Genomic DNA, 27,707 nt, shown 5'->3' with positions numbered 1-27,707 from the left:
TAGGTTTATTACCAGCAGCTGATTGTACCAAAAGATGACAATAGTAAGGATATAAAAAACAATCAATATTGATTACATACTTCAGAGCATATACACAAGCGGTTTAGCTAAACAACTGTATTACAGTAATATATTGAAAGAATTCATAACTGTGTAACAATATCTGTGGGTACATAGATAATTCCCAAAAACATTTTCAACACATGAAAAAGGCAGTAAACACATCTAAGAATACATATACTAAATCAATACATGGTAAAAATGTGTCATTAAATCACAAGAGAATGTAGTTGTCGGGTCACTAATTCTCTAACGAAGATTGCAATGTCACAGTACAACGACTACCTCCGGACTTTGCCAAACAGCATAGGAAAGAAGACAATTTAATTATGCGGGGGAGCTGTGCAGTCACAAGACTGACTAGACTAATCTTACGACCTGGTGACACTTTTATTCAGGTCTTAAGTATTCATTGTCACATATGCATTTACATGTGTGTAGACATATTAAAGTCAAGTCACAAATGTGAATTTAATCCACTGTTACGTCAGGGAAACATTGTGATGCCACAAGCAGACAATTTAGTCTTATATGGATGTATCTACGCAAGACGGACTCGTTTACTTACATACGGGTGGAAGTAATAATATGTATTTGAAATATATATATATTATATAGACCATTAGATGTCGGTACGTGATTGCATCACCATAACAACCAACTTCAGCAATTCATTACTGTCCACATTCAGTTTTCTATGATGTGAGTATTGTGTCTGAACATTTCTGTGTCTGTATTTTTTATTCAACTGTAATGGAGCCATGAGTTTACAAGAAAAGATTATAATATTTATTGTCGTATTAACACATTATTATACCCCAAATCCTATGAGACAGGAGTATAGTAACCGTATCATGTTTTGTTTCAGATCAAAATGCAAACTCTAAACACCCCCGATTACATTGTCATTGGAGTGATGCTCGCCTTATCATTCGGTATCGGAGTGTTCTTCGCAGTAAGGAGTAAGAACACAAGAGAAACCTACCTCCTGGGGAACCGACAGATGGGAGTCTTCTCCGTTGCTATCTCCATGTTCGTAACCATGCAATCGGCAGTGTCCTTACTGGGCTACCCCTCGGAGATATACACGTACGGAACTATGATCATCTACCTGTTCATAAGCCGAAGTTTCACCTACCTTGCCGGCGTCTATACTTGTCTCCCGCTTCTATACCCGTTACGCATTGTCAGCATATTTGAGGTAGGTACACTTTATGCTACACAAGATCAAACTAACAAGTAAAGGAGATTCAAGGTTGTGATAGGTGATAATACATGGGGCATACATGTGATAGGCATGGGGCGTTTCTCATAATATCAAACAGATTTGTCTGGTCAAAATTCGATTTTTTACATGACACCGTTATAGAGATGGAATAGTGCCGAGTTCAAAGTTAAACAAAAAACACGAATATGGTGATCAGAAGCTTCCAACTAAACCTGAATTATTAGTGTCAACAGCTTTAATAACCTCTGGATTTGGCTTCAGGTGGATCGGTTATCTGATATTATTCATGATGATCAAATAGTCAATTCCCTTCCGCTGGTTTACCCACCTGACCTAGAAATAAAAGACATATGTGAAACAGCCTCATCTCTTTCATGTTAAGATCTATGAATGAAGAGTGACTATAACTTTCCACAAGACTCTTATGACAAGAGAGATTACTTAAACTTGTCAATAGCCAACGTTCCCTTCTTGTCGAACAATGTTCCTACAACTCTAGCCTTTTTTATCAACTTTTGAGGTACAATCGAGCATACTCTTTCTTTGAAGATTTCAAAGACTGTCATACTGCTCTTGCCTCAAAAAGTTGTTGGATCAGGTTACAACTTCAGGTGAGAACTGATCTGCCATTGATGTGTTTATGACGGGTGCAATCGTGTGTGGCACATACATGTCACAGCACCCCATTTGATAGAGATTCGTGAACACATCCTCATGATATATTCGGAATCGTACAATGGTCCCTGCTTTTAGAAGGGGTTTCCCTATTATTCTGGAAATGTTTTGTCACTTCTATTAATTATTATGGTCAGATTAAAATTTAAAAAATGCATCATAGAGGGTTTGGGTGATTCTGGCACAGTCAGGCTAGTTAGACTCATCATCAGCTCAGGGCCCTTGTGCCCTTAACATGCAGCCCAGACAGTGAATAGGACTTCTCCCAGGAGGCCCTCCCCAGTCAAATCAACTCAGAACTTTTCGGAGAATGTATAGACTCCCAAACACTGCAGCCTAATGCATTACCAAGATTGTAAGGTCTGTATTCGTAGTAGCAAACCCGGGTAATCTAACAACGTCAGTCAACAGACTGGGAGGTGCCAAACCTGAGGAACCGAGAACAATGGGGAGTCGGACAACTTGGTTCTTGGGATGCAAGCGTGACATTTCGAAAGCAATGTCCGCATATATGCCATGTTTATCCTGAATCTTGTCAATCACATAAGTGTGAAAAGGGAAAGAAAATCCAATGATATAAATGATTTGATTGGATTTATCAACACGTAATAGATCAGGTTTGTTGGCCTGGATAGGTCTGAGGCTGTATACGGGCCTATTCCAAAGATTTTTGTATTCATCATTGACCATGACGCCCTCATTATATATTTAAATATATATTATGCTATTCAAGTAGACTTATCGGCATGAGGTAACCATCGGTCTCAATGGCAACAACAAGCACTATGACATCATTGTAAGAGACACTTTAAGATGATATTTTTAAATTATTTTGAGAGAACAAACAGCCTTTGACAAATAACACATCTGTTTCGATGGATGATCGTTGACAGTTTATATGGTTTTGTGATTGTTGCATATGATCAACTGCCTACATTTTCGGTTTAAAGTATCTTGGAAGAAGATTTGATTCAACTGCAGTGCGCATATTCGGGACATTCCTTGGAATGTTACAAACGGTAAGACTCGGAATAAGTGTCTCATGTTTGAAGTAGAATTATCCATATCCAAATTGTATATATGTTGATACCAATTTTAGCAGTCATCGAAGTTTTCAAATTACTCTATTACACCAGTGTTCGCCAGACATCCATTGTTTTGAACAATGTTACAATGTGCAAGATTCTACTTAATTTAGCCTGCTCTTAATAAGTGATTTGCAGACTTTTAGCTTGTAATATGGTATATTCTAATCCTATGGATCTAATATCTAGGTTATATACATGGCTGTGGCGTTATTTTCTCCTGCTCTGGCTCTCCAAGTATGTAAGTAAATAAATAATCTGGTCACAAGGCAGTTCGATTGCAATAGAAGCATATACAGTATGTTCTCTTAGGTGACATCAATGATGTCTGAATAAATGTAGTAAAGGAGTGCTACAGGAAATGTTGATAAACATAAGACTTGGAACGTTAATTAACTTTGTATTAATTTTTGGGATCAATAACACTTACACATCTGGAAACACACCAAACTGTATGTCCTCATGCGCATCCATTCTGCTCCTACTGATTCCCCCAAGCATGTAATCTTCGGCACGGTTCTTCTTTGCTTTTTCACCAGCTGCAGGCATTCCTCTTTGGATGTCCATTGTGATTGTCGGACTCGTCGGCACAGTCTACACATCCATTGTGAGTAATCATTCCAAAACGGTGTGGAGATTCCATTTAGACTAGGTTTTATTTTGTGCTAAAGACGCGGTAAAACTGCAGATTATCTGTGAATCGTCGCAGATCTATATTCTATCACTGGATTGTGGTACAAATATTTCAAATATTGCTATATGTTGACTGATATATTCATATAAGTAATTGTTTTGTATTATTGGACATGATGACGTCCTCACACATATCCTAAGTTCAGAAGAATTTGTGCGGGAACTAAAGGAGGTACCTGTACCATTTATCATTTGCTGATATGAGGACAGGATTCTTTTCAAGAAAATGCTTTAAATCGCTTTATATGTCGTGACAATTTGTATGTGCGGAACCTGCGTCTTCTTATTTGTATTGATTTCATTATTTTCGAGTATGCATTACAGATTTGACATTTGATTGCATAATTATATTTTATGTGTTTCAATGTAACATTGTTCAAGTATATATGAAGCAGATCAACTTCATCTATAACAAATGTATATATGGAGAAGGTTTTATTTTCCCTCCCATGTTATTTCAGGGCGGCATACGGAGCGTGGTGTGGACGGATGTATTGCAGTCTGTGTTCATGTTTGGGGGCATAGTGCTAGTTATAGTGCTGGTGAGATAATAGTCGTGTTCATGTCTACATTCTATAACATAATGTGATTAATTAATGACGTTATTTTCATATGGTTAATAAACATTTGGAACCAAGTTCTAAAATTGGTCACGTCAGTTTATGAAATAAACCATCATTACCTATTCTTTCTACCAGAGCATGGGCAGGATTGGGACTCTTCAAAAAGTTTGGGAAATCAACCACCAGGAAGGACGTGTACAGTTTGACGAGTGGGTAATTTGTTTTGATTACAAAGATATGAAAATGTTGCTAATTATTTAAGGATTGACTGTGTATCACTTTCGGTTCATTGAGATATGAATAGAAAAATCGATGTGTAAACTGTATGAATCCGCGTAAGAAAATACACAGTCAATCCTTGTAAGTAAATAAGTGTTAACTACAATAGTTTAACTAAAAAAGATGCATGTATCACAGCTGACAAAAATGACGAGATTGATAAAGATTCCAGTTGTAGGAAATATACCGTGGCGTGACATGAATCAAGTAACTGTTTAATTTATGCACATAACTTAACAAGTCAGTAGCCAATCAATGGAGTGTAGGATCAAAACAAAGTTCTTAGAGCCTGTCAAGCAAGACAAGAAAAGAAGCAGGAAGAACTACAACGGTCAGACTGTAACGAATCGGAACAAATAAGTCCGAGAGAAAGCGGCTGTTTCAAATGACATTGTCATTTACAGTCAGATTCAAACATTCGTTGTCTAGAAGACACAGTTGGAAAAGTGCGGGTTAGAAATGAAACCCGAAGACATGAAATTTGTGGAACCCAATGCAAGTGAGCGGGAAAAAACAGGCAAGTGAGTCTTCACGTTTGCTGTTTCATACCTTTTCGGCCTTCGGTCTCAAAGAGTGTCTTGGACAATGAATAGGCATGAATGGACTGAACAAAAAAACATAGGTTGCATATGACAATGTTGCTATTCAACTGGGTACTGAATTTCACTCATACATGATCGTAAAGACGGGGCTTTGGCTGCATATACCAGTTGACTTTAATTCAAGTTAATATCACTAAATGTATGATTACAATACAGGGAAAAAACACGTGAATGCATGGTCCAAGCCTAATTAGGGAAATTGGATCTGACCTCATTTTTGTCACGGGTGTGTCAGTATTAGAAATATGCTCAACATTTCTTAAAAAAAGAAACGTTTAGTAAGACTTTCTGAGGCCTTGCATGTTTGAGCAAGAGTTGTGTGACGCTCATTGTAATTTTCGTAGAGAGTATGTGCTCGACTGTACCTCAAAAGTTGTTAAAGCCTGAAGCTGCCGCAATATTGTTTGACATAAAGGAAATTTGGACATATGACTATTGGAAAGTTGCAGTCATCTCTCTTGTCATGCAGTCTTAGAGAGAGAGTTTTTTGTCATTCTGAATCTTTATGCATAGATCTTGGTCGATTCATGTGGACAAATCATTTGAAGGGAATCGGCTATTTGAACTATTTTTAATATCACATCATCAATATATACCCGCAGCTTCCGTTACACGTCTTCCAAATTCCCTTGTTTAGATTGCTCCAATCCAAGCAAACCTTCTGTATGCATAACATAGAGATCAGCCAAAAGGGGAGCACAGTCGGTGCCCATGGGGATGCCTACTCCCTGTCTAAATGTCTCATCCCCAAATTTCACATTGTTATTAATGATTAAGTCCAGCATTTCACATATTGTTTTCTCAGTAAATATCGAATGACATTTACTTTTGTTTATGGCAAATTGTCCTGGACCTTTGACGATAGAGATTTAACTGCAGGTATGGTCAACGTGTTTAGTGACAAATGCCCAATGGATCAAGTTATGAATTTTTTTCTCTTAAGTTTGTCATATGGGATAGACAAATCACATGTTTTGACACATTTGAACTTAGTTCTTTTTTGAGATTGCAAAACTTCAAGCAAATCCTTTAAGATTTTAAGACTACAAATACTCTCTGTGAATGTAAAAAAAGTTCTTGATTATTAAGGATCATTGATAATCTTTCAAAGACAATAATATGAAGGTATACACATGCACAAAAGTTAAGCGCCACCATATTCATAGTCTCTTGATTTCACGTGTGGGAATCAGAAATACGAAATATGATGATGTATGACTGAATTAGACTTCCATAGTTTCATGAACCCACAATTGTCCAGATACCACAAGGAAAGCGTGCTTTGAGTGTTGCTGCAGTTCCCCTACCCTATGAATAGTAAAATTCAAGTTTCAGACATGTGATTGCATTTTGCTTCTGTGTGAGATTCCCTTTCCAATAGAGGTTGAAAATCAGCAATGGTTAGGAGAAAATTAACGAACGCTGAAAGATGGCAAGTGATAGGCATGAAAAATGCTGACATGACAAGCAGGGCCATTTCAAGACAAATGGGTCGTCATCACAGTGTTATCACTCGTTCGATTGTCAAACATGGTCAAACCTATGATGTCAATGACAGGCATAGGTCTGGTAGGCCAAAAAGACCTCTTAACAGAGAGGACGGACTTCTTTTCAGGATAGTCAGACGAAATCCATTTGCCACTTCAACAGATTTAAGACTGCAGTGGATTACCCATCAGAGACTCTCGACGATGACCGTAAAGCGTCGCCTCAGAGCGGCGGGTTATAACGCCAGAAGACCAGTAAAACGTCCTCAACTGACTGAGAGGCACATGTGGAATCGTCTGATATGGTGTCGTGCCCGTAGTCGATGGAACTTGGCCAACTGGAGAAGGATCCATTGGTCTGACGGAACATCCAGTAGACCTTAGCATGTGTGTGTGTGTGTGTGGGGGGGGGGGGGGTCTGTCATGATATGGGGTTGTGTTTCCTTCGGCTGCAAACTTCCGCTGGTGACATTTCGTGGAAACCTGATTGGCCAACCATACCAAGATGCCGTTCTTCGTCCAGTGGTAGTCCCTCATTTTGACAACCATCCTCTTCAGACAAGACCTGTTCACATGGACGACAATGCTAGACCACATAGATCTCGGGATCCGTTTGCCTCAGAGAAGCATTCAACAACTTGTAATGAGTATGAGGTGTAGGGTTGAAGCTGTGGTCAATGTCCGTGGATCATACACACGTTACTGACGTTTCTGTCTTGCAATAGACTCTGCACTCCCTAGGGTGTCTATATGTGACACCTGATATGGTCTGTTGATATCATGATAGTTACATGAAAAAAACAGTTTTTCAATGTTTTCTAATCCTTCAATTTCTGGTCTTCGGTAAAATTCCATTCTGCTCATATTCTTTTGGAACACAAGATCAACTTGCTTTGGGCCAAGTTTTGCATCACATGAGGTTTACATATACAGCTATTAACAATCGTACATCTCGTTATAATAGTCATCATTAAGTGCCAATAGTAACAGCTCACAAATATGGTGGGTGGCGCTTAACTTTGTGCATATGTATATACAGATTGGATTGCAGTGTGATTGCAGATTACAGCGTACACCAGTAGACTATTGATATACAGCCTATGACAGTGAGTAAATATCCTCTCCATTGAGTCTTCATTCGATTTGTACAAATATTTCTGCAGGCTCAGCCCCGATCCCCGCGTTCGCCACACTGTTTGGGGACTATTTCTGGGAGGTTTCTTCAACTGGTACGTCAACATGTTCAACCAAACAACCATGCAGAGAATGTGCGCAATTCGGTCAATGAAAGGATCCAAAATGTAAGAAATGAGTGAGTGAGTAACTGTTACTTTTAGCCGCACCAGCAATATTCCAGCTATTCGCGGCTAGAAAAAGAAAATCCGTTTCCTTTAGACAATATTATTTTAAAATGTAAAAATGATGACGACGATTGCTTAAACTTCAGTCCCTTATCACAGTAAACATTAAAAACTGACGTTCAAAATTTAAAATCTACATTTTTTCATTTAATTTAATTTCTTTAAAGTAGGCTAAAGCTAAGTGGTTAGAGATGAACAGTATAAAAACCTTGAACAAAAAGTGCAAATCCACACATTCCAACAAAAGTGCTTGATAGTCATAGGACTATGGCAAGGAATACATTGAGGGGGATCCTCACCCTTCAATAAAAAGGAATGAGTCAAATGACGGATAACACACTTTATACTGACGACTTTATCCAGTAAGGGCATGAGTTCTAATCAAGGGTTGTATGGCATGAAGCTTATTTAGTACTTTTTATTCCACTTTTGCTGCCACATATTGGCAAATAGCAGGTTTGAGGTCAGTATATGGGAAAGTACCTATCGAGAATGATTTCCCAAGAGCAGCTTTAGCTGCAGAATCTGCTTAGTATTTCTATTGATACCAACATGACCGGGGAGCCAGAAGACGATGTCATTATTCGCCACGGACAAATTCAAGTGACATTTCAAAATTTCAACTGGAAAGGGATGGTCAGTTTTACGGTTGTTGCCTGTAAACAGGACAAACTATCAGAAAAAATGATAAAACTGGACTCTTTTGAACATTCAATAATTTGCAAGGCTAATAGTATAGCCTTAGCCTCTGCCGTTAATATAGAACTTCCATCAATTGAGCTAGGTTTCTTGTCATATTGAGTCTGATAAGGAGGATTAAAAACCATGTTAAACACCGGATTGGATGGATTGGAATGTGGTTTTGTGACGTATTGCAGTGCCATATTTATCCTTCTGATATCAAGACACGGTTCATTAGTTTCAGCATATAAACTTTCAACAGGGGAAGTTCGAATACACCCAGACACAATCTTAGACCTTGATGGTGAACTGTGTTAAGCTCTTCAATGTACGATTGATGGGTTGAACCATATATGAAAAACCGTAATCAAGTTTAGATCGAATCCATGTTCTGTACAGATGTAACAGAGTTTGTTGGTCTCCACCCCATTTAGCATTTGATAGCATCCTTAAGATGCCAAGTGCTTTCAAACATCTAGCCTTCAGATGTTTTTATATGAGGTATGAAAGATAACTTATGATCAAAGGTCTCAAAAACTTGGTTTCTTTGACTGCTTTTATTGGAATATTATTCACAGTCAATTCAGGATCCTTCTGTAATTTCCGTTTTAGTTTTAGAGAACTAAACAAAAATTTCTAGAGACCATTTATGTATTATATTGAGGTAAAGTTGTAACTTTCTTTCAATGGTATTCATATTTCAACAACGGCAATATACACTGAAATCGTCAACAAATAACAAACCATCATAATTATAATTTAAAACTTTTGCAAGGCTATTGATTTTTATGCTAAAAATGTCACTGATAAAAAACTACCCTAAGGGATCACTATTTCCTGATCATATATCTCAGATAATGTGGAGCCCATTGAACTTTAAATTGTCTATCTTCTAAAAAGCGTTTGATAAAATCAGGCATACTGCCACGAAGACCAATATCATAGAGATGACATATTTCCATATTGTATCATAGGCCTTCTCTAAATAAAAAAACCCATTAATGCGAGATTTTGTTAATAAATAAAACCATTGCGTACACATGACCCTAATCTAACGAGATGATCAATGGTGCTCCTCTGATGCCTGAAACAAAACTGTATATCAGTTATCAGGTTATTAGATTCCAAATACCAGACAAGACGCCTGTTGATCATTTGTTCCATGGTTTTACAAATGCAGCTTGTTAAAGCTATTGGACGGTGATTAGAAGCATTCGTGTGATCCTTCCCTGGTTTTAGCACATGAATTATATTAGCCTCATGCCAAGAAGAAGGAAAATTGCCCTATTCCCAAATATTATTGAAAATGAACAAGAGGGTTAAAAAATATGACGCAGGTAGATGTTTCCATCATCGATAATGGATATCATCTGGCCCATATGCTGTATCATGAGCTTTGTTTAGAGCCTCTTGCAGTTCACATAAGGATAAAAATTCATTGTAGTCTTCAGATTTATCGGATTTGAAATTAAGAATCTTCTTTTCCTGCTGACTATTAAACGTTTGAAATTTGGGATCATAGTTGGGAGACGATAAATATTTACTAATTGTCTCTGCCAGCTTATTAGCAATGTCGTTTTTGTGAGTATGCCTCAGTATCAGCTTTTGCGTTTTGAAAACCGCTAGTGCACCCTTTACCTTTTACCCTCCGAACCATATTTGATACTTTATTGAGTGGAGTACAAAATGTCTCCAGCTGCTTTAATTATTTTGCTGGATGGTTCTACGAGCTCTTGATATCTCGCAAGTGTTTTAAGTTATATTGAGTTGGATGTTTATTATAAACTCTTTCAGCCTTCTTCCTGGTCTTTCTAGATTTTTTGCAATCTTCATTGTACCATGGTGTGTGAACACGTGGAGTTGGTAATGCTGAGTAATGTATCAGAAAACAGTTTAATTTGGTCGTGATCATTTATAAGATGATCAACGTTCAATTTAGTACAGCACAAAGAACTAATGGACAGCCAATCAGCCTTGGAAAATAGCCATTTGGAAATGGAACTATCCACAAAAGGAGATATAGATGTAAGCACGGTAGGAAAGTGAACACTACTGCACAAATCTGTTGCCGGGTGGAGGTGTAGGTGTTTTATTAAGCAGAAATAGACAATGCTTATCAAGAATGTCTTCAAGTACTTTTCCCTTGTCATTTTGTGTAGATGAACCCCATAAGGGATTGTGACCATTTAACTCGCCCACAATAATGAACGGCTTTGGAAGCTGATCAATGAGATGATCAAGATCTCATTTGATATGCAGGTATATATATATATATATAAGGAGCACAGTTATTGCAATATGTAAACTTATACATACTGCAAAGACTTGTAGGTTCATATAAGGGGCAATAGGGCTATGTAGTGTACCCAGTTTCACTAGTATACTTGCGTCACCAGAGGCCTTACCATTGGTAATCCGTGCAATCGAACTGTAACTATCATACTGGCGTAAATTTATTGGATGATCATCTCTCAGAAACGGTTCCCGGAGGCTAAATGCCTAGAGGTTATATACTCTTGAGCTAACAGGTTAATTTCCTCAAAATTAGCACTAATACCTCGAAAATGTCATTGTAATAGCGTACTAGTTATTTATTGGAGAGCGCTCCCGGACTTTTTTCTTAGGAGAATGGCTACTGGGGCGGGTGCTCTGATGGGATGACAAACCTGTTGAATATGGACACAGGACCTCTTTGTCCGTTTGGTATTCAATCAGTTTTATTTGGTTTCTTTGAGTAGTCCACATTCACATTTTTCTTTTTCTCAAGTGGAGAAGAAGTGGTTTGAGCTTCTGTTGTATTTTATGTTTGTTGGAAGATTCAGTTGGTGTAAATGAAGAAGTGAGATCACGAAACGCTCACTGGTGTGTCTGTATTCACCCAAGTTAAGTCAGTTTGACAGTCAATTGATTTTTAGACGGTTTCATGGCCTCAGCGTAGGTTGACTTACCTCTCAAGGCAATGTTATTGAAGTAGCTTCCTTGCATCTGAAAAACGAATATTCTTTTCTGTTTTTATGCGTTGAATGGTCATTTCAAACTGCCAAACCGAACACTCATTAGATGATGACATGTGTGGACCTGAGCAATGAACACATTTTAATTCAGAAGTACATATGCTGCTATCATGACCTTTGCTTCCAAAACGATAGCAAGCAACACGATAGGTACATGGTTGCTGCCCATGCCCAAATATCTGGCACCTCAGATGACTAGGGATATACATGTCAATTCTCATAGAAAAGCATCTCAACTTTAATTGATTGTGGCAACTGTGGAACATCAAACTTAAGGTGGTAAGTGTTTGAAGGTAAATAAACTCCACCCTTCTTAAAGTTGAAACACTTCGCCTCAACATTCCTTTGCTAACGTTCAAGGATTTGTGTGGATAGTATGTGATTGGGATATTTTCAAACCATTTTGTTTCCATGAGAGCTGCCTGCTCTATCTCTTTACATATTCTTTTAGAACTGCATTAGATCTAATTTGGGTAACATCCTTAATAGTTCAAGCAATGCTTTGAATTGCTTTTTCTAATTGAAATGGAGAAGTCAACTTTTTCTCACTGCAACAATGAATCGAGGGCAGGTTTCACGTTCAGAATAACACAATCTGTTGATCATATTTTACTCATCATCAGTATCATCAGTTTGATAACGTTTTTGTTTTTTTTTAATTTTGAGCACCCAGGGTGATATAGATTGTGTTTCACCCTCCTGGCTCCCCATCCATCATGGAGTATCAACGAGGACTACGCCAAATGTCTGTGGGCTTCCAACAGGCGGCACCATTGATACCAAGAGGGTTTAATCAAGTGGAAATAGTGTACCACCAGATTGGCCCATGAGACACCACCTTCTGGGCTTTAAGACGCTAGGCAAATATTGCAAATATTTCAACAAGCAAATATATACAAATGTTGTTTTGGGTTGAAAACGGATTGAACAGAGTTTATAAAAGGAGAAATCAGGTCAAATCTGTGCTAAATATGATAACGCAAAGGGTTCAGCATGGCCAGGCAATCGATAGGACCGAGCCTATACCCTACCAGCCGTCGAGGTGAAGTAAGGATCGAAGTGGTGTATTGGGCAAAGGAAAGCTATACCTGAAACCACTGCCCTCAACCTCCAGACTCTCGTCCTCCGCCGACACATGGATGCAACCCACGACAACGGGTTGCCCAATTCAGTCGCCTTTTACGACCAGCAATGGGGTGCTGAGGACACATTCTTATCTACCCGGGTCCCCAGGGGGGAAATTGTAAAGATGAATGATATCAAGGCTCAACAAGAGGGCATCAAACCATGATGCATAGTCCAACTTAATATTCCATATTTGCTGAAGGTTTCTTCAACCGACTTTTGTACATATTTTTTGCAATATGTTCTGCTTTTATAAACCAGTCCAACTAAACATAACCATGCCTCCGATACACAGTGTTCTTAACTTACTCTTAATCTTACATGCCCATGCCCAAGCTATTGGTTTGAAGCTTTTTCTTCTTTACAGAGCCATACTATTGAGTATGTTCATCCTAGCCCTCTTATTGAAAGCGCCAATGCTACTGCAATAAAGAGTTCTTCGTTTCAGAGCATTCTTACTGAACATTCCCATGCTTCTGATATACGGTGTTCTGCTGGTGATCACAGGGCTGCAACTGGTCGCCTACTTCTTTACCACCCAGTGTGACCCGTATGAGGCTGGTTACATCACAAACAGGAACCAGGTACACCTTGATTCATTCCATTCTTACTGTGAATGAGCGGGCGTTTCGAATGTAAGACGCTTTCAGCAATATTCCAATTCTATCACGGAGGGGCGGTCGGGTAGCCTAGTGGTTAAAGCGTTCGCTCGTCACGCCGAAGACCCGGGTTCGATTCCCGACATGGGTACATTATGTGAAGCCCATTTCTGGTGTCCCCCGCCGTGATATTGCTGGAATATTGCTAAAAGAGGCGTAACACCATACTCACTCACTCACTATCACGGAAGGTCACATAGAATGCACTTGATGTAACCATGTGGGAAATTGTACTCGGCCTTCAATTGGACCAGACAAAGTTTTATGCACTGTGCTATGCCACAGCCCTTTTATTCACCACATATCAGTGTTCATTTCATGGCCATATCGTTATCGAGTTGAGTATATCTTTCTGATTTTGTCCTTGTGGTGTGTTAAGAGTGGTTTTGTTTAGAATGATATTTTTCTATACATCGGAAAATCTATGGGTTGCTTTGTTGTGCAATGCCACTCCGCACAATATTCCGGCTACATTACATCCAGCAATATATAAATAATCAGATAATCCAGCAGTGAATGATATCATGAGAATCGAATATACTCACCTCTTACAATCTTTCACAGTGAGACAGATAAGATGAGACTCTTGGTCGCTCTTTCTCTTGATATGTCATCCAATGCCAGTGTACGACGTCTCTGTGTAAGATGATGCCCTACTTTGTGTTGGACATTCTCGGCTCCTACCCCGGCCTGGCCGGACTCTACATGTCTTCCCTGTTCAGCGGAGCACTCAGGTAACGTCAGCGTCAGGGCATCTCTTGTTAGTTTTAGGAGTGAGGTGAGCAGTCGAAAAACGTCTAATGCAGGCTACGGATTGTCTGGTATATTAATAAGAGCCGCAAAAGTAATACTTATACCTCACATTTGACACCCCTGTCACCATCGTTTGAGAGGCAATGGGTATTAAATATAATGTCGTAAATGTTTTCTGTAACTGTTTCCATTTAGAGACATTGAACATGTCTACTAAAGATGAGAACATCATCACATGTGGATAATCCAACAGTTGAAAAGATGTGTCAAACTCTCTATTCTCGGATGATACAGATTAAAAGGTTTTCAACCATCTTCCATTATAGATGTTACAGTGGTTCATTTCATATATCCTATATACAATATATTATACCACTGTTTTGCAAAGTTAATCCTTTCAGACATATAAATGTGACTCCGCGGTTGGATATATCAGGGACAAAAAGCTAATAATCATATGTGAAACGCTAACGCCAGTGTCTAACCAGTCTGACTTCTGGGGGCAAGAATGGCAAACATATTACAATGAATGGTGGTCCAGTGGTTATATTTTCCTATTGATCTAGATCCAGAGTGACAATATTACTTTCTACAAGGCTCCATTGCAAGACGAATGACTTCAGCTTTCCATTTGTCAACTTTTTCTTTATGTCGAGCAATATTCCAGCAGGTCCAGCCTTTAGTGTCTACAGTTTACAATTTCTGAGGTACAATCGAACATGCTCCATCTATGAAGATTTCAGAGCGCGTCATACGATTCTAGCTTAAAAGTTGTTTGGTCAAACTTTCAAAATGTGTTACTGTAATATACTAGAAGTGATAAAAATTATGTCAGATGCGAATCCATAGTTTGCCTTGATGCCCCCGTATTGTTCCAACGTTAGTTGTGTTTTTTCAGGACAATAACTGACTTGTCTTTTCATGTGTTTGTCAAGGGTGCCAACAGTGGGGCAGGGGCACTCACATTTAAACCAACAGCTGGTATCATCACTGTGTGATTCATAAACACATGCTCATGTATACATCTTCATTCTTTGTTGTCGTACAATCGACTCTTCTCTAAACACAGATTTTTTGTGGATATGGAAATGTTTATGTCGCTTTTATTTACCAGTGAGACAAATACTTTTACACAGTTCTCTGTCCTCTGGCATCAACGCTTTGGCCGCCAACACAGTGGCAGATATCCTGGTCGTGCCACTGCGCCGATCTTCAGAAAGGACATCCACAATCATTGCAAAATTGGCAGGTAATATTTGCTCAAAATGTCTTGTTAAATGATTTTCCTTTTAAATATCTATGCAAAAAATATCAGAGTGTCAACGGTCACTCCACAAGACTTACGACAAGAGGCACGACTTTTATTTATCGTCCAACATCATTCTTCCAACTTTTTCAGTTTCTAGACAGTAATAAGCAGTGTCTTAAGTGTAAAATAGTACTGCTAACGTCTTCAGTAGCAGAGCCATTTGTGATGTCATTTGATTGTGATGTCATGGTAACCAGTTTTGGATGATAAATGAAGTTCTTCAAACATTTAATCTTCAGTTTGACATCTGGTTACGTTTCGTCATGAAATTCAAGCCATTGACATGCAATAAAATGGTGATTATGCATCAATGAAATAGTAATTCTTCAGGCAAAAATGCAGATTACCGGGCGCAATCTAAGCGTGCAAAGCCCCCAACCAGCAGCTCAATCACCAAGCTACATCGTTACTGTTGGCTCACTATCCAATGCACTCGACTTACCCATCCTCCTTGGTCTTAGGGAAGAAAGGGGAGGGTGGGACGTCAATAACAAGCATGCACAATTCATTTTTTATGTTTATTTAATTGCCCATGCTTGTTTATGGGGTGCTTATACAGTCACTTATTAACTCAGGCAGGAAGCCAGTGAAGCCAGCCGCAGCAGTGCTAATTAGATTTGAAAATCAATTACTGATATAAATTATGTCAATACTAATTGATGTTCCCTAATTGTATTTGAGAAGTCATGTGTTAAACGCTGTGTGAAAGATCCCGTGCTTGTGTACTCCTTATAGTCACAGTGCCAAGACCTTGGTACCACTGTCCCATTTTGCTGTCATTTTTTCAGTTTGTTTCTACGGACTCCTGGCTATAGGAATGGCGTATATGATTCGATCACACCAGGGGCCAATAACACAGGTTGGTGCAACGAAAAATGAAAAGTCCTCTTTATATACATATTTAATTTTACTAAGTTAAATCAGGTGTACCTGGCCTTTGAATGGGTGAGAGAGTTGGATTAAATGCCGCTTTGAACAGTATTCCAGTTATACCCTGGCGTGTCAGGTTGATATAGGGGGAAAGTCCGAAATGAAGCAGACATTAACCACTATGATGAAGACCATGAGCACGGGTACCAAGAAACATAAACGTGACGAACAGGGATTCGAACCCATAATCTAGTTTCTGGCGTGACCAAGGGACGCAGCTCTGCACATGGAGTTTCCGGTGCATGAGACGACTGTGTCACCATGCCTCCTCCTGACCTTACGAGGAAATGGGCCCAGTTAACTTGTCAGTATCACTAAGTTTGATTCACATAGTTCTAAGCACGCTTTGTTTGTCTGTTTTCTCAGTTTATAGGTTAAAGATGTACTGAGTATACATACAAATTGCCAGTTTGACACATGGCACAGACTGTAATGTCTACACGGTAAGGAGGAAACAGAACGTAGGCCACTTTACCTTCGAGAAGACTCGTAGAATGATACCGTTAAGGCACACTCATGTATAAGTGAAGGTCCGTTTCTTGTCCTTGTGACGTATATACGAATATGAATATTACAAAATACGAGAGGGCATTCTGAACTTGGGATATAACCATCCAAGAAACTTCATTACAGCACATTTATTGTTTTTAAATGTAATATATTTTCATTTACAGCAAATCATGCTTAATATACATACATAATGAGGTATAATCTTCTTAGAAATCCAATTGCATTACGCTTCCAGTTCAGATTTGCTACATTATGACATGACGTACTTCCATTTATACAAATCGATTCAGAGTGTTCAGTGTGCAGATTTCTCTCCCTTGCTGCAGATGATACAGGCTGTGGAGGGAGCTGCTGGCGGTCCTGTGTTAGGAATGTTCTTCCTGGGAGCTGTTTTCCCAAAGGCCAACAAAGTGGTAAAACAAATCTTTGCTTCAGATTGTTAAAAATTAAAAATTGTTTCCAAAAAGAATTACATTTTTGCAAGGTGCTTTTCGTTATAAACATATATTTAGGCTGACAGTTTTAATCAATAATATATCTGGTTTTGCAGATGTAACTGAAAAAATATCTATTCTCCTGACAAAATCCCAGCCTCCAGAATATCAAATGGTCAATCCCTAGGGTCCAATACAAATTAAATACTACCGGGCGAACACGAGATCCACCTGCCACGGCCCGTAAACATGCACTTATTTTGAACACACCTTCTAACTGATTCTTCCAGTTCACAACTGAAACTGTGACGATGGTTCTCATTATGTATAAGAGTATCTTGGTATATATCTTTATTTCTATGTGAGATGCCATAGGCCATAAACATTTGAAAGAAATAAGTGATGTTAACAGAAGACAAGCGAAATTGTGACAATTATTTATTTGACAGTGACAATTTTGATAATCGTGTACTCAGGGCTTTTTTCAAATATTTCGCTGTATTCATAAGTACAAAATGAGTATTACACTTTATTAGCATTTTTAGCGACATCTCACTCTTACTGTTATGATACATTCTATGCAAAACAGAAACGCAAAGTAGCAAAATCGTAAATATCTGAGTGTTGCTGACATACATACAAAATTAATACTAAAAATGAATTGGTCATTTCCTGATGAAATGCGATTTATTTGTGTGTAAAGAACGCGGTACCACATACATTTGGTGAAAAGATGGGAAAATCGTAAAAACACAACCACGTGAGAGACGAAAGACACCAAAATCTTTCACGTGCAACATGACTTGTTCGGCTACAAAAAAGTTCTGTTAGCATTTGCTTGTGTTATGAGAATCCATTATATATGTATATTTTCTTTTCATGAAGAATATATTAAATATACTTAGTTTTCATGAAATGTATATTCATACCTTTTTATATATTATGTTGCTTGTGAACAGATTGCCAGTGATCAACACTGACCAATTACACACTTCACTTCACATTGTCTATATGTAAGCCCTAGAAAGCTCACAGCCCAGTGAAGGCTGATGTTATGCAATTGTTGCTATTGCTCGACAGCAAGACAAAGTGGTCAGTCCTCAGGTCGGGTTTTGGTGTTAACTGACATGCCATGTTTGCAATATTTGAAACTTTAATTGTGTATGCCATGTTGTGTGACATGTGTGAACTATGGTGAATTATGGGTTATATGAAACATTCGCCCGACAAGAGATCCACCTGCCATGGCCCGTGGACATGCACTGCTTCCAACTGATTCTCCCTGCCGTGATATTGCTGGAATATTGCTAAAAGCGGTGTAAAACCATACTCACTCACTCACTCCAACTGATTCTCCCAGTGCACATCCTAAACTGTGACGATGGTTCTCATTACATACACGAGAATCTTGGTATATATCTATATTTCTGTATTAGAGGCCATGGGCCATATATATTAGAAAGAAATAAGTGATGTTTTCAGGAGGCAAACGCATTTGTTACAATTATTTTTTTGACAGTGACAATTTTGATAATCGTGTACTCAGGGCTTTTTTCACATATTTCGCTGTATTCATAAGTACAAAATGAGTATTACACTTTATTATCAGTATTAGCGACATCTCACTCTTACTGTTATGATACATTCTATGCAAAACAGAAACGCAAAGTAGCAAAATCGTAAATATCTGAGTGTTGCTGACATACATATAAAATTAATACTAAAAATGAATTGGTCATTTCCTGATGAAATGCGATTTATTTGTGTGTAAAGAACGCGGTACCACATACATTTGGTGAAAAGATGGGAAAATCGTAAAAACACAACCACGTGAGAGACGAAAGACACCAAAATCTTTCACGTGCAACATGACTTGTTCGGCTACAAAAAAGTTCTGTTAGCATTTGCTTGTGTTATGAGAATCCATTATATATGTATATTTTCTTTTCATGAAGAATATATTAAATGTACTTAAGTTTTCTTGAAATGTATATTCATACCTTTTTATACAGTATGTTGCTTGTGAACAGATTGCCAGTGATCAAAACTGACAATTACACACTTCACTTCACATTGTCTATATGTAAGCCCTAGAAAGCTCACAGCCCAGTGAAGGCTGATGTTATGCAATTGTTGCTATTGCTCGACAGCAAGACGGAAGTGGTCAGTCCTCAGGTGGGGTTTTGGTGTTACCTGACATGCCATGTTTGCAATATTTGAAACTTTAATTGTGTATGCCATGTTGTGTGACATGTGTGAACTATGGTGAATTATGGGTTATATGAAACATTCACTGGATCATCCCGAGTCACAAGGGGCTTTAGAGCGGTTCCACCAAACTCTGAAGAACATGCTAAATGCTTATTGTGAGGACAATCAGAAAGATTGGGATGAAGGGATTCCATACATATTGTTTGCAGCTAGGGAATCTGTGCAGGAGTCACTGGGCTTCAGTCCTTTTGAGTTGGTATTTGGACGTACACTTCGTGGAACATTGAAGTTCCTAAAAGAGAAGTTGTTAGATGATGACAGGGAAATCAGTTTGCTAGATTATGTTTCAAACTTCCAAGAGAGATTCAAAAGGCTCGTAGCATGGCAAAGCAAAACTTGCAGGTGAGCCAAGAGAAGAAGAAAACCTGGTATGATAAAAAAAGCAGAACATGGGGACTTTGCACCAGGTAATAAAGTCATTCTTTCACCAATACCAGGACACCAACTAAGAGCTAGGTACTATGGCCCTTATTGGCCCTTATACAAGAAATTGAGTGACAACGATTATGTCATAGAGACTGCAGATCGGAGAAAGACCAAAAGAGTTTGTCATATCAATATGATGAAAACTTATTATGATAGGTGTGCTGAAAGTGTGTCACAGACTGTGAGTGTTAGCATGATATACAAAGTAGAGATTACTGAGGAGGACACATTAACGAGAGATTCTTGTACTAAGAGCAAGACAGAACATGATGTGAAGCTTAATAACTCAGATGTCTTAAACAATCTGGATGCTAAGTTATCACATATAACTAGTGAACAGAAGATAGAACTGGAAGAGTTAATTCATGAATACTCACATTTACTTCCAGATGTGCCATCTAGGACAGATTGTATCTTTCATGACATAAATGTAGGGGATGCAACTCCTGTCAAGCAGCACGCATACACGTGAATCCTATCAAGTTAGCTCACCTTAGAACAGAGATTCAGTACATCTTGGACAATAATATCATCGAACCCAGCTGCATTGCCTGGAGTTCACCATGTATTCTTGTACCAAAGGCTGGGGGCGTCATTCGTCTATGTAATAATTACACACGTGTTAATGTCCTTTCCAAATCTTACCCACCGTCTAGAATAGACGGGGGCGGTAGGGTAGCCTAGTGGTTAAAGCTTTCGCTCATCATGCCGATGACACGGGTTGGATTCCCGACATGGGAACAATGTGTGAAGCCCATTTCTGGTGTCCCCCGCCGTGATATTGCTGGAATATTGCTAAAAGCGGCGTAAACCAATACTCACTCACTCACTAGAATAGACGATTGTATTGAAAGGATAGGAAATGTTAGGTATTTAAGCAAGTTAGATTTATTGAAGGGATACTGGCAGATCCCGTTAACAGATAGGGCAAAGCAAGTATCAGCTCTAGTCACACCAGAAGGCTTATATCAGTATCATTTGATGTCTTTTGGATTGGAAAATGCCAGAACTACCTTTCAAACACTTACAGCAAGTATTGACCATTGTGAGGCATACATTGATAAGGTCATTGTGGCTACAGTTGAGTGGGATGATCAGATGAAGACCATGAGAATGTTATTTGACTCTCTCTCTGTGCTAAACTCATGATCAACTTGTCCAAGAGTGAATTTGTGAAGGCCACGGTGGTGTATTTAGGACATGTTGTGGGAAGTGAAGTTAAACCTGTCCAGGCAAAAGTAGAAGCTGTGAACATGTTTCCAGAACCTACAACCAGGAAAGAATTGATGAGATTCTTAGGTATGGCTTGATATTATCGCCGGTTCTGTCAGAACGTTTCTGAAGTAGCAGCTGCATTGACCAATCTACTGAAGAAAGACTGCAAATTTATGTGGGAAATTTCTGAACAACAGGCCTTTTAGAAGATCAAAGCTATTCTGACTAATACACCTGTGATGGTTGTGCCGAACTTCAACCAGACCCTCAAACTCTATGTTGATGCCTGTGACATAGGGGCAGGAGGAGTACTACAACAAGAAGATGATTTGGGCACAGACCATCCCATATGCTACTTTAGCAAAACAATTGATATTTATCACAGAAACTACTCAACCATAGAGAAAGAAACTCTGGACCAAACACTTTGAAGTGTACTAAAGTACAACGATGACACCAATACTTATGGTAACAGAACACAATCCTCATGTGTTTGTGAAGAAACTAAAGAACAAGAATCAGCGACTAATGCGATGGAGCATTCAACTTGAGAACTTTGATCTGGACATTCATCACATTAAGGGAAAAGACAATATATTGATGCTCTTTCACATGCACTGTGAACTGAGGTGACAATGTAGATTCACCCTTATGAACTAAAACACAAAGTCTATATTTTTAAACAGTGGAACATGAATCACGACGTGTGATCATGATGTGAATGTGTTTTATGACAATTGTACATAGTTTAGCATTGAAGTTTTTCAACATGCAAAACTTCTTTTCAAGTTGGGAAATGTTATGAGAATCCATTATATATGTATATTTACTTTTCATGAAGAACATATTAAATGTACTTGTTTTCATGAAATGTATATTCATACCTTTTCATATATTGTATTGCTTGTGTACAAGATTGCCAGTGACCGACACTGACCAATTACACACTTCACTTCACATTGTCTACATATAAATACGAAATGTATTTCATCTTCAATGCAACCCGAATTACACATTTCACAAAGTCGATGATCATAATCCATATCTAATCGTCTTCCAAAAATAAAGATGTTTTTTTCCTCCTTGTACTTAATATAATACCAGATTTTGACAGATTAGAAAGGAATGTGTCAATACCACAATTCGTTTGTGATTTGTCGTGACAGGAATATTGGTATTTAATCCAATGAATTCTTAAGCTAATCTTGAAATGTTTTCATTTTCATGTGTAGGGAGCTCTGTGTGGCGGTACATCATCTCTATTAGTGACTGTCACACTTAGCATTCTACAAAAACTTCATGGAGTCAAGCCGACCACTCTAAACCCCGCACCTCTAAATGCATGCCCAGGAGAATCCTATCTAGAGGCGAATAGTACCATGGCATTCACAACCCCAACGATTCTGAATACAACATTCCCACAAGATGATATTCTGAATTCACATCACGAAGGGTATGCTTTTAACTATAACAAAAACATTCGTATAATAACCTGTGACTCCAGATTAGAATCGTGTAACTGACAATGCTGACTCGTCAAAGTGCGATTTTTCAAACATGCATTCACAAAGTAAACTCTATTGTTGATGACCCCCACTCTAAACTCGATAGGTTTGTAAAATGTACTTCTGTTTTTCCGAGCGAACGGTTTGAAGCTCCATTAGTAGAAGTTGCCACGATTTTGTCTCTAGGTTTGTCAGTACCATACCCGTCCTCGTGGGTTTCACCGAAGAGGTAAACGTCTGAGACCTGCATCACTTTGGGCTTTCCTCCCACATTATGCGGACATGCCGTGATATAACTGCAATACTGTTCAAAGCGCCATAAAACCACTCACTCTCTTGATGGAATGATTAAAATGAGACCATTTTGCTTTTATCCTCTACATGGAATTGTATTCAAGTTCCCTGCTTCTTATAGTGAGTGAGTGCGTTAAAAACTTAAGTCACATCGGCAAAAGATCACCAACATCTTAAGTACAACAAGTTATAATAAATTATAAACATTATAAAACATTAATAATAAATTAATTTAGAATATATAAAGCCTTTCAATAAAGGACAGTAAAATAACGTTTTTGTATTCAAGCTAGTATGAAAGCATTGAAAGATATCACTGTGCATAATTATATATTATAAAACGGGCTATACGAGATCACAAGCATACAAAGTTAGGCCACCATACTTCTGCCACCTTTATGGTACCCCAGCATGATTTACACCATCCCTTTACCCTTACGATTAATTGTCATCGAACTGAGTAAAAAAAATAAAACACTTTTTATACGATTAAAATAGTAGGAATAAATGTAGTTCATACATTCACTCTCAGGGCGACCTTATTGCTGCAGACACAGGCAGGCACAAAACGGTGATTGTCTATCCCAGGGAGTAAACATTTAGATTGTTATAACCGAATATTTGCTATGTGCAATTCCGGTAAATCCGAAGGTGACTCAAGATCTTAATCATAACATTTGTATCAAACATATTTATGTCATAAACATTCTAAAACTGCATCTTCAAATATGGATCAACTACATGTATATGCTGTGGTTCCACAGATTGTCATTCTACCTATATGATGTGTCCTACGTGTGGTATGGCTTGATTGGGTTCCTGGTGTCGCTGATTGTTGGTGTGGTCACAAGTTGGATCACAGGTGAGTCCAGCCAGTGAATATACATTTAGTTAGCGGGTTTCTTGCGCGGATTGGCAAAGCCAAAACAAAGTAATTTGTTCAAGAAGTTCAACTAAAGATTCAGGTATATTAGTGATCTGATATCGCTCTATAACCATCAAATAGCTAATTCCCTTCCACTGTTATACCCACCTGAACCAGTAATGAAGAAGACCAGTGAGACCGCCTCGTCTGTTTCATATTAAGATCTATGCATAAAGATTCAGACTGACGAGGCTGTCTAGATCTGTTTCATATGAAGATCTATGCATACAGATTCAGACTCACAAAACGCTCTTCACAAGACTTTATGACAGGAGAGATGACTTCAACTTTCCAATAGTCAACCTTCCCTGTATGTCGAGCAATAATCCTGCAGCTCCACCAGCCCTTGGTGTCAACATTTCAGAACTTTTGAGGTACAATCAAGCATTTTCCTTCTGACAAGATTTCAAAGGGCGCCATTCGACTCTTGCTCAGAAGCTGTTGAAACAAGGTTATAGCATTCAAGGCCTGAATTCAGCTTTCAAAACGTTCAATGAGAGACATGTGGAGGACATTTTCAAATTTGCCGCATCAGTGACAAGAATTATTTCCGACGTAATTTCCTATTTTGACTTGCACCATATGTTCCCTGTTTTATTAGGTGAACAATTGTTGTTTGTTTGTTTGTTTGTTTGATGTTTAACGCCGCACTCAGCAATATATTTGACGGCGGTCTGTAAATCAACGAGTCTAGAACAGATAATCCAGTGATTGACATCATAAGCAGGTGAACAATTGACCTGCCATTGCATGTGTTTGTGACGGGTGACCCCAGTTGAGCAGGATACACGGACACCTGGTATCATCATTACTTGATAGTGATTCTTAAACTCAAGCTCATGAAAAGGTCGGAATCATACAATTGACTATGATTTTGGCACATATTTCATATGAATATGGAAAGGGTTTTGTCGATTTAATTCAGTTGTGTCATGGCAAGTCAGTTTAATGTCATCAGAGGTGATTGATGTCTTTGCTATTTACCATGTTTTTAGGTACGAGCATTGCTATGGTGCTGGCCAAAAAGAATATAATCAAAGCGAATCTTGGATTCAAACCATTCTCATAGGATCATGTCATGCATAAGGCACGCAACTCACATGTGTATTGTACAATGCAAGAATATAATATGGTCACAGAAGAACCCGCATTGGCCCTATGGTTGCATAGAGGCACTCCACTTGTGTCGTACTACTGTTAACTCGACATGTATTGGATGGTCCAAATGCGTTTCCACTTTTCAATGTACGTTTAACATTTTCCTTTAAAAAATCAGCCCTATGCCGAAAGGTCCAGATTCTTTAATGCAATTCTTCAAGGATCAGTCAGAAGTAGAGATTCAAAACTATCAGACAAAAGAAAATGTTTACCTATGTTTAATGGTGGCTAAAATCAAGCTATGGTGATGGTGATGGTGATGTATTTCATGTGGGTATTACAGGCGATATTACATGCATCGTGTCAATGAGTATCTCACAACAAGTGACGTGCACTTGGCGTCTGAGGAACATGAGGGTCGCAGTTGCACAATACACACCAGTGAAGTGTGAATTTTAAAGTGTGTACTTTCGTTTGCTCGGCTGTTTATTTAATTTTGTAAAACAATAATTACAGGTATCGCTTCTAAGCCTAATCGTGATAGATGTCAAGCCATGTTGATGTTACTGAATTTCATAATACACTCTCTAAGTATATTGTTTGTCAAGTTTCAGCCTCAACAATATTGCCTCACTTGCCTTAGAAAATATATATGAACCGCTACATATTATTTAGCAATAATAACAACGGTGTGGATCGTTGCACATGCAATCCGAGGTCTGGCTCAGAGTTGATTTTTACAGGCAGTCCTGTTATGGTTGGGGATATTGCTAACATGCGACGTAAACCACAGCGAACACACTCACCTCAGGAAATCGAAGTATGTTTGTCCAGAGAAATACTTATACCCTCAATACCCGATACCCTCAAACAGTGAACCCGCAACTCCTCTTCCCGTTTGCGCGGCGACTGTGGAAAGTGTCGAGTACAAGCGGGATACAGCTGACACCTTTACCAGGGAATGAGACTTACGTACCCAGTCGGAAAAACAGCCATGACGAAACTCTACCTGTCCCTTTCAACACGGCAGTACGGAAGCCGCAGCAAGTCTAAAGTTGAACCAAGCAACGATCAGATTCAAAACAAAGACGTTTCACGCTACATAACTATTTAACTCATATATACCTACTGAGAGTATAGCCGTCTGGTTTGGGGGAATTTATGCTTAGAGTCATGCTAACCACTGTTCAGACACGTTCTATTCTGATTATTAATTTTTGTCCAATACTACAAAATATCATATTTGGGAAAAATCCTAAAAATGGATATTTGTTCTTGTCCATTTGATTGTCCCCCTAACATCAGACATTTTGGGTCAGTTAATTGCTACAATTCTAAAGTTCAGCCTGGTGCAGATAGATTTATTGTATATCATAAGTTATATATTCAAGAATTAGCTCAACATGCCGAAACTGTTTCAGAGAATGAAACCAGATAATTGTTATTTTGTAACAAGGATATGCAGAAACTGGAGTTAAGAATGTCATTGATATGAGCAGTATTAAAGTGTACTGGTAACTGATGAATGGTTTGATGGTGGATGGATAAATGACAGAACCATAACAAATGAAATGAGGTCAATCTTGGACAAATAACAACCATAATTTATTATCGGGAGCTTTGGTTAGGAATTCCATGAAACTTACGCATGAGCTCAACGGTTGCAGTTGTCGGAATTGTAATGATCACATCAACAGCTGCGCACTTTACTTGCAGCTTGTCGCCTCTTGACAAACTTACAGCTCCAAAGTCAATCAGAGGGCACAGGTACATTGAAAATAAATGTATTGTACTGCAAAAAACCTAACGTGCTTGTTTTATGATACCGAACACGCAAGCTCAAAGTGTTGGGCTTTCCACGAAAGAGCTGACAATTGTATCACCGTGATTAGTTTTCCACATACAAACATATCCTGTCCGGAAATACACTTTCCTATTCTTTTGTTTGTGTATTTGTTTGTTTTTTATTAAACACCACATTCCAGCTATATGACAGTGGTCTTTAAATAATCGAGACTGGACCAGACATCATGAGCATCGATCCACATAACTGGGATACGATGACATGCATCAACCAAGTCAGCAAACCTGACCAACGGATCCCGTTAGCCACTTCTTACGACCAGCATAGTCGCTTTTTACAACAAGCATAGGTTGCTGAAGACCTATTCTACCCCTGATCTTCATGGGTCTTTTCCTATACAGTGAGTGAGTGAGTTGGGTTTAACGCCCCTTTTAACAGTATTCAAGACATATCACGGCGTGTCAGCTTAATGTGGGTGGAAAACACGAAGTGATGCAGGTTTCAGACTTTACCACTTTGGTGAAACCCATGAGCACGGGTATGGTGCTGACAAACCTAGAAACATAATCGGGGCTAACCGGGATTCGAACCCACAATCATAGGCTTCTGGCGTACCTAAGGGACGCAAGTTTGCACAGCGAATCGCGGCGCCTTTGACGACTGGACCACCCGTGAGTCCCCCCCCCCACACACTTTTCCTATTCAAATATCGACCAGAACA

The 27,707-nt window shown here is 38.7% G+C and overlaps 1 protein-coding gene across 1 annotated transcript; it reads left to right on the top strand.

The window, feature by feature from the left end:
• Positions 1-934: 934 nt before the first annotated feature.
• LOC139451718 (sodium-dependent multivitamin transporter-like) lies at positions 935-26,235 on the top strand. The gene is made up of 16 exons (XM_071233036.1): positions 935-1,261; positions 2,914-2,982; positions 3,238-3,289; positions 3,588-3,655; positions 4,203-4,283; positions 4,440-4,513; positions 7,836-7,973; positions 13,302-13,437; positions 14,158-14,246; positions 15,402-15,514; positions 16,363-16,433; positions 17,341-17,427; positions 22,593-22,813; positions 22,865-22,873; positions 23,924-24,025; positions 26,019-26,235. Exons 1-16 carry the CDS (start codon positions 935-937, stop codon positions 26,233-26,235), a joined length of 1,854 nt encoding a protein of 617 aa, XP_071089137.1.
• The last annotated feature ends 1,472 nt before the right edge of the window (positions 26,236-27,707 follow it).

Source organism: Haliotis cracherodii, unplaced genomic scaffold (genome assembly GCF_022045235.1).
Source record: "Haliotis cracherodii isolate W230 unplaced genomic scaffold, xgHalCrac1.p SCAF_9, whole genome shotgun sequence".
Classification (NCBI taxonomy): Eukaryota; Metazoa; Mollusca; class Gastropoda; order Lepetellida; family Haliotidae; genus Haliotis; species Haliotis cracherodii.
This window is presented reverse-complemented; position numbering and strand designations above follow the sequence as displayed.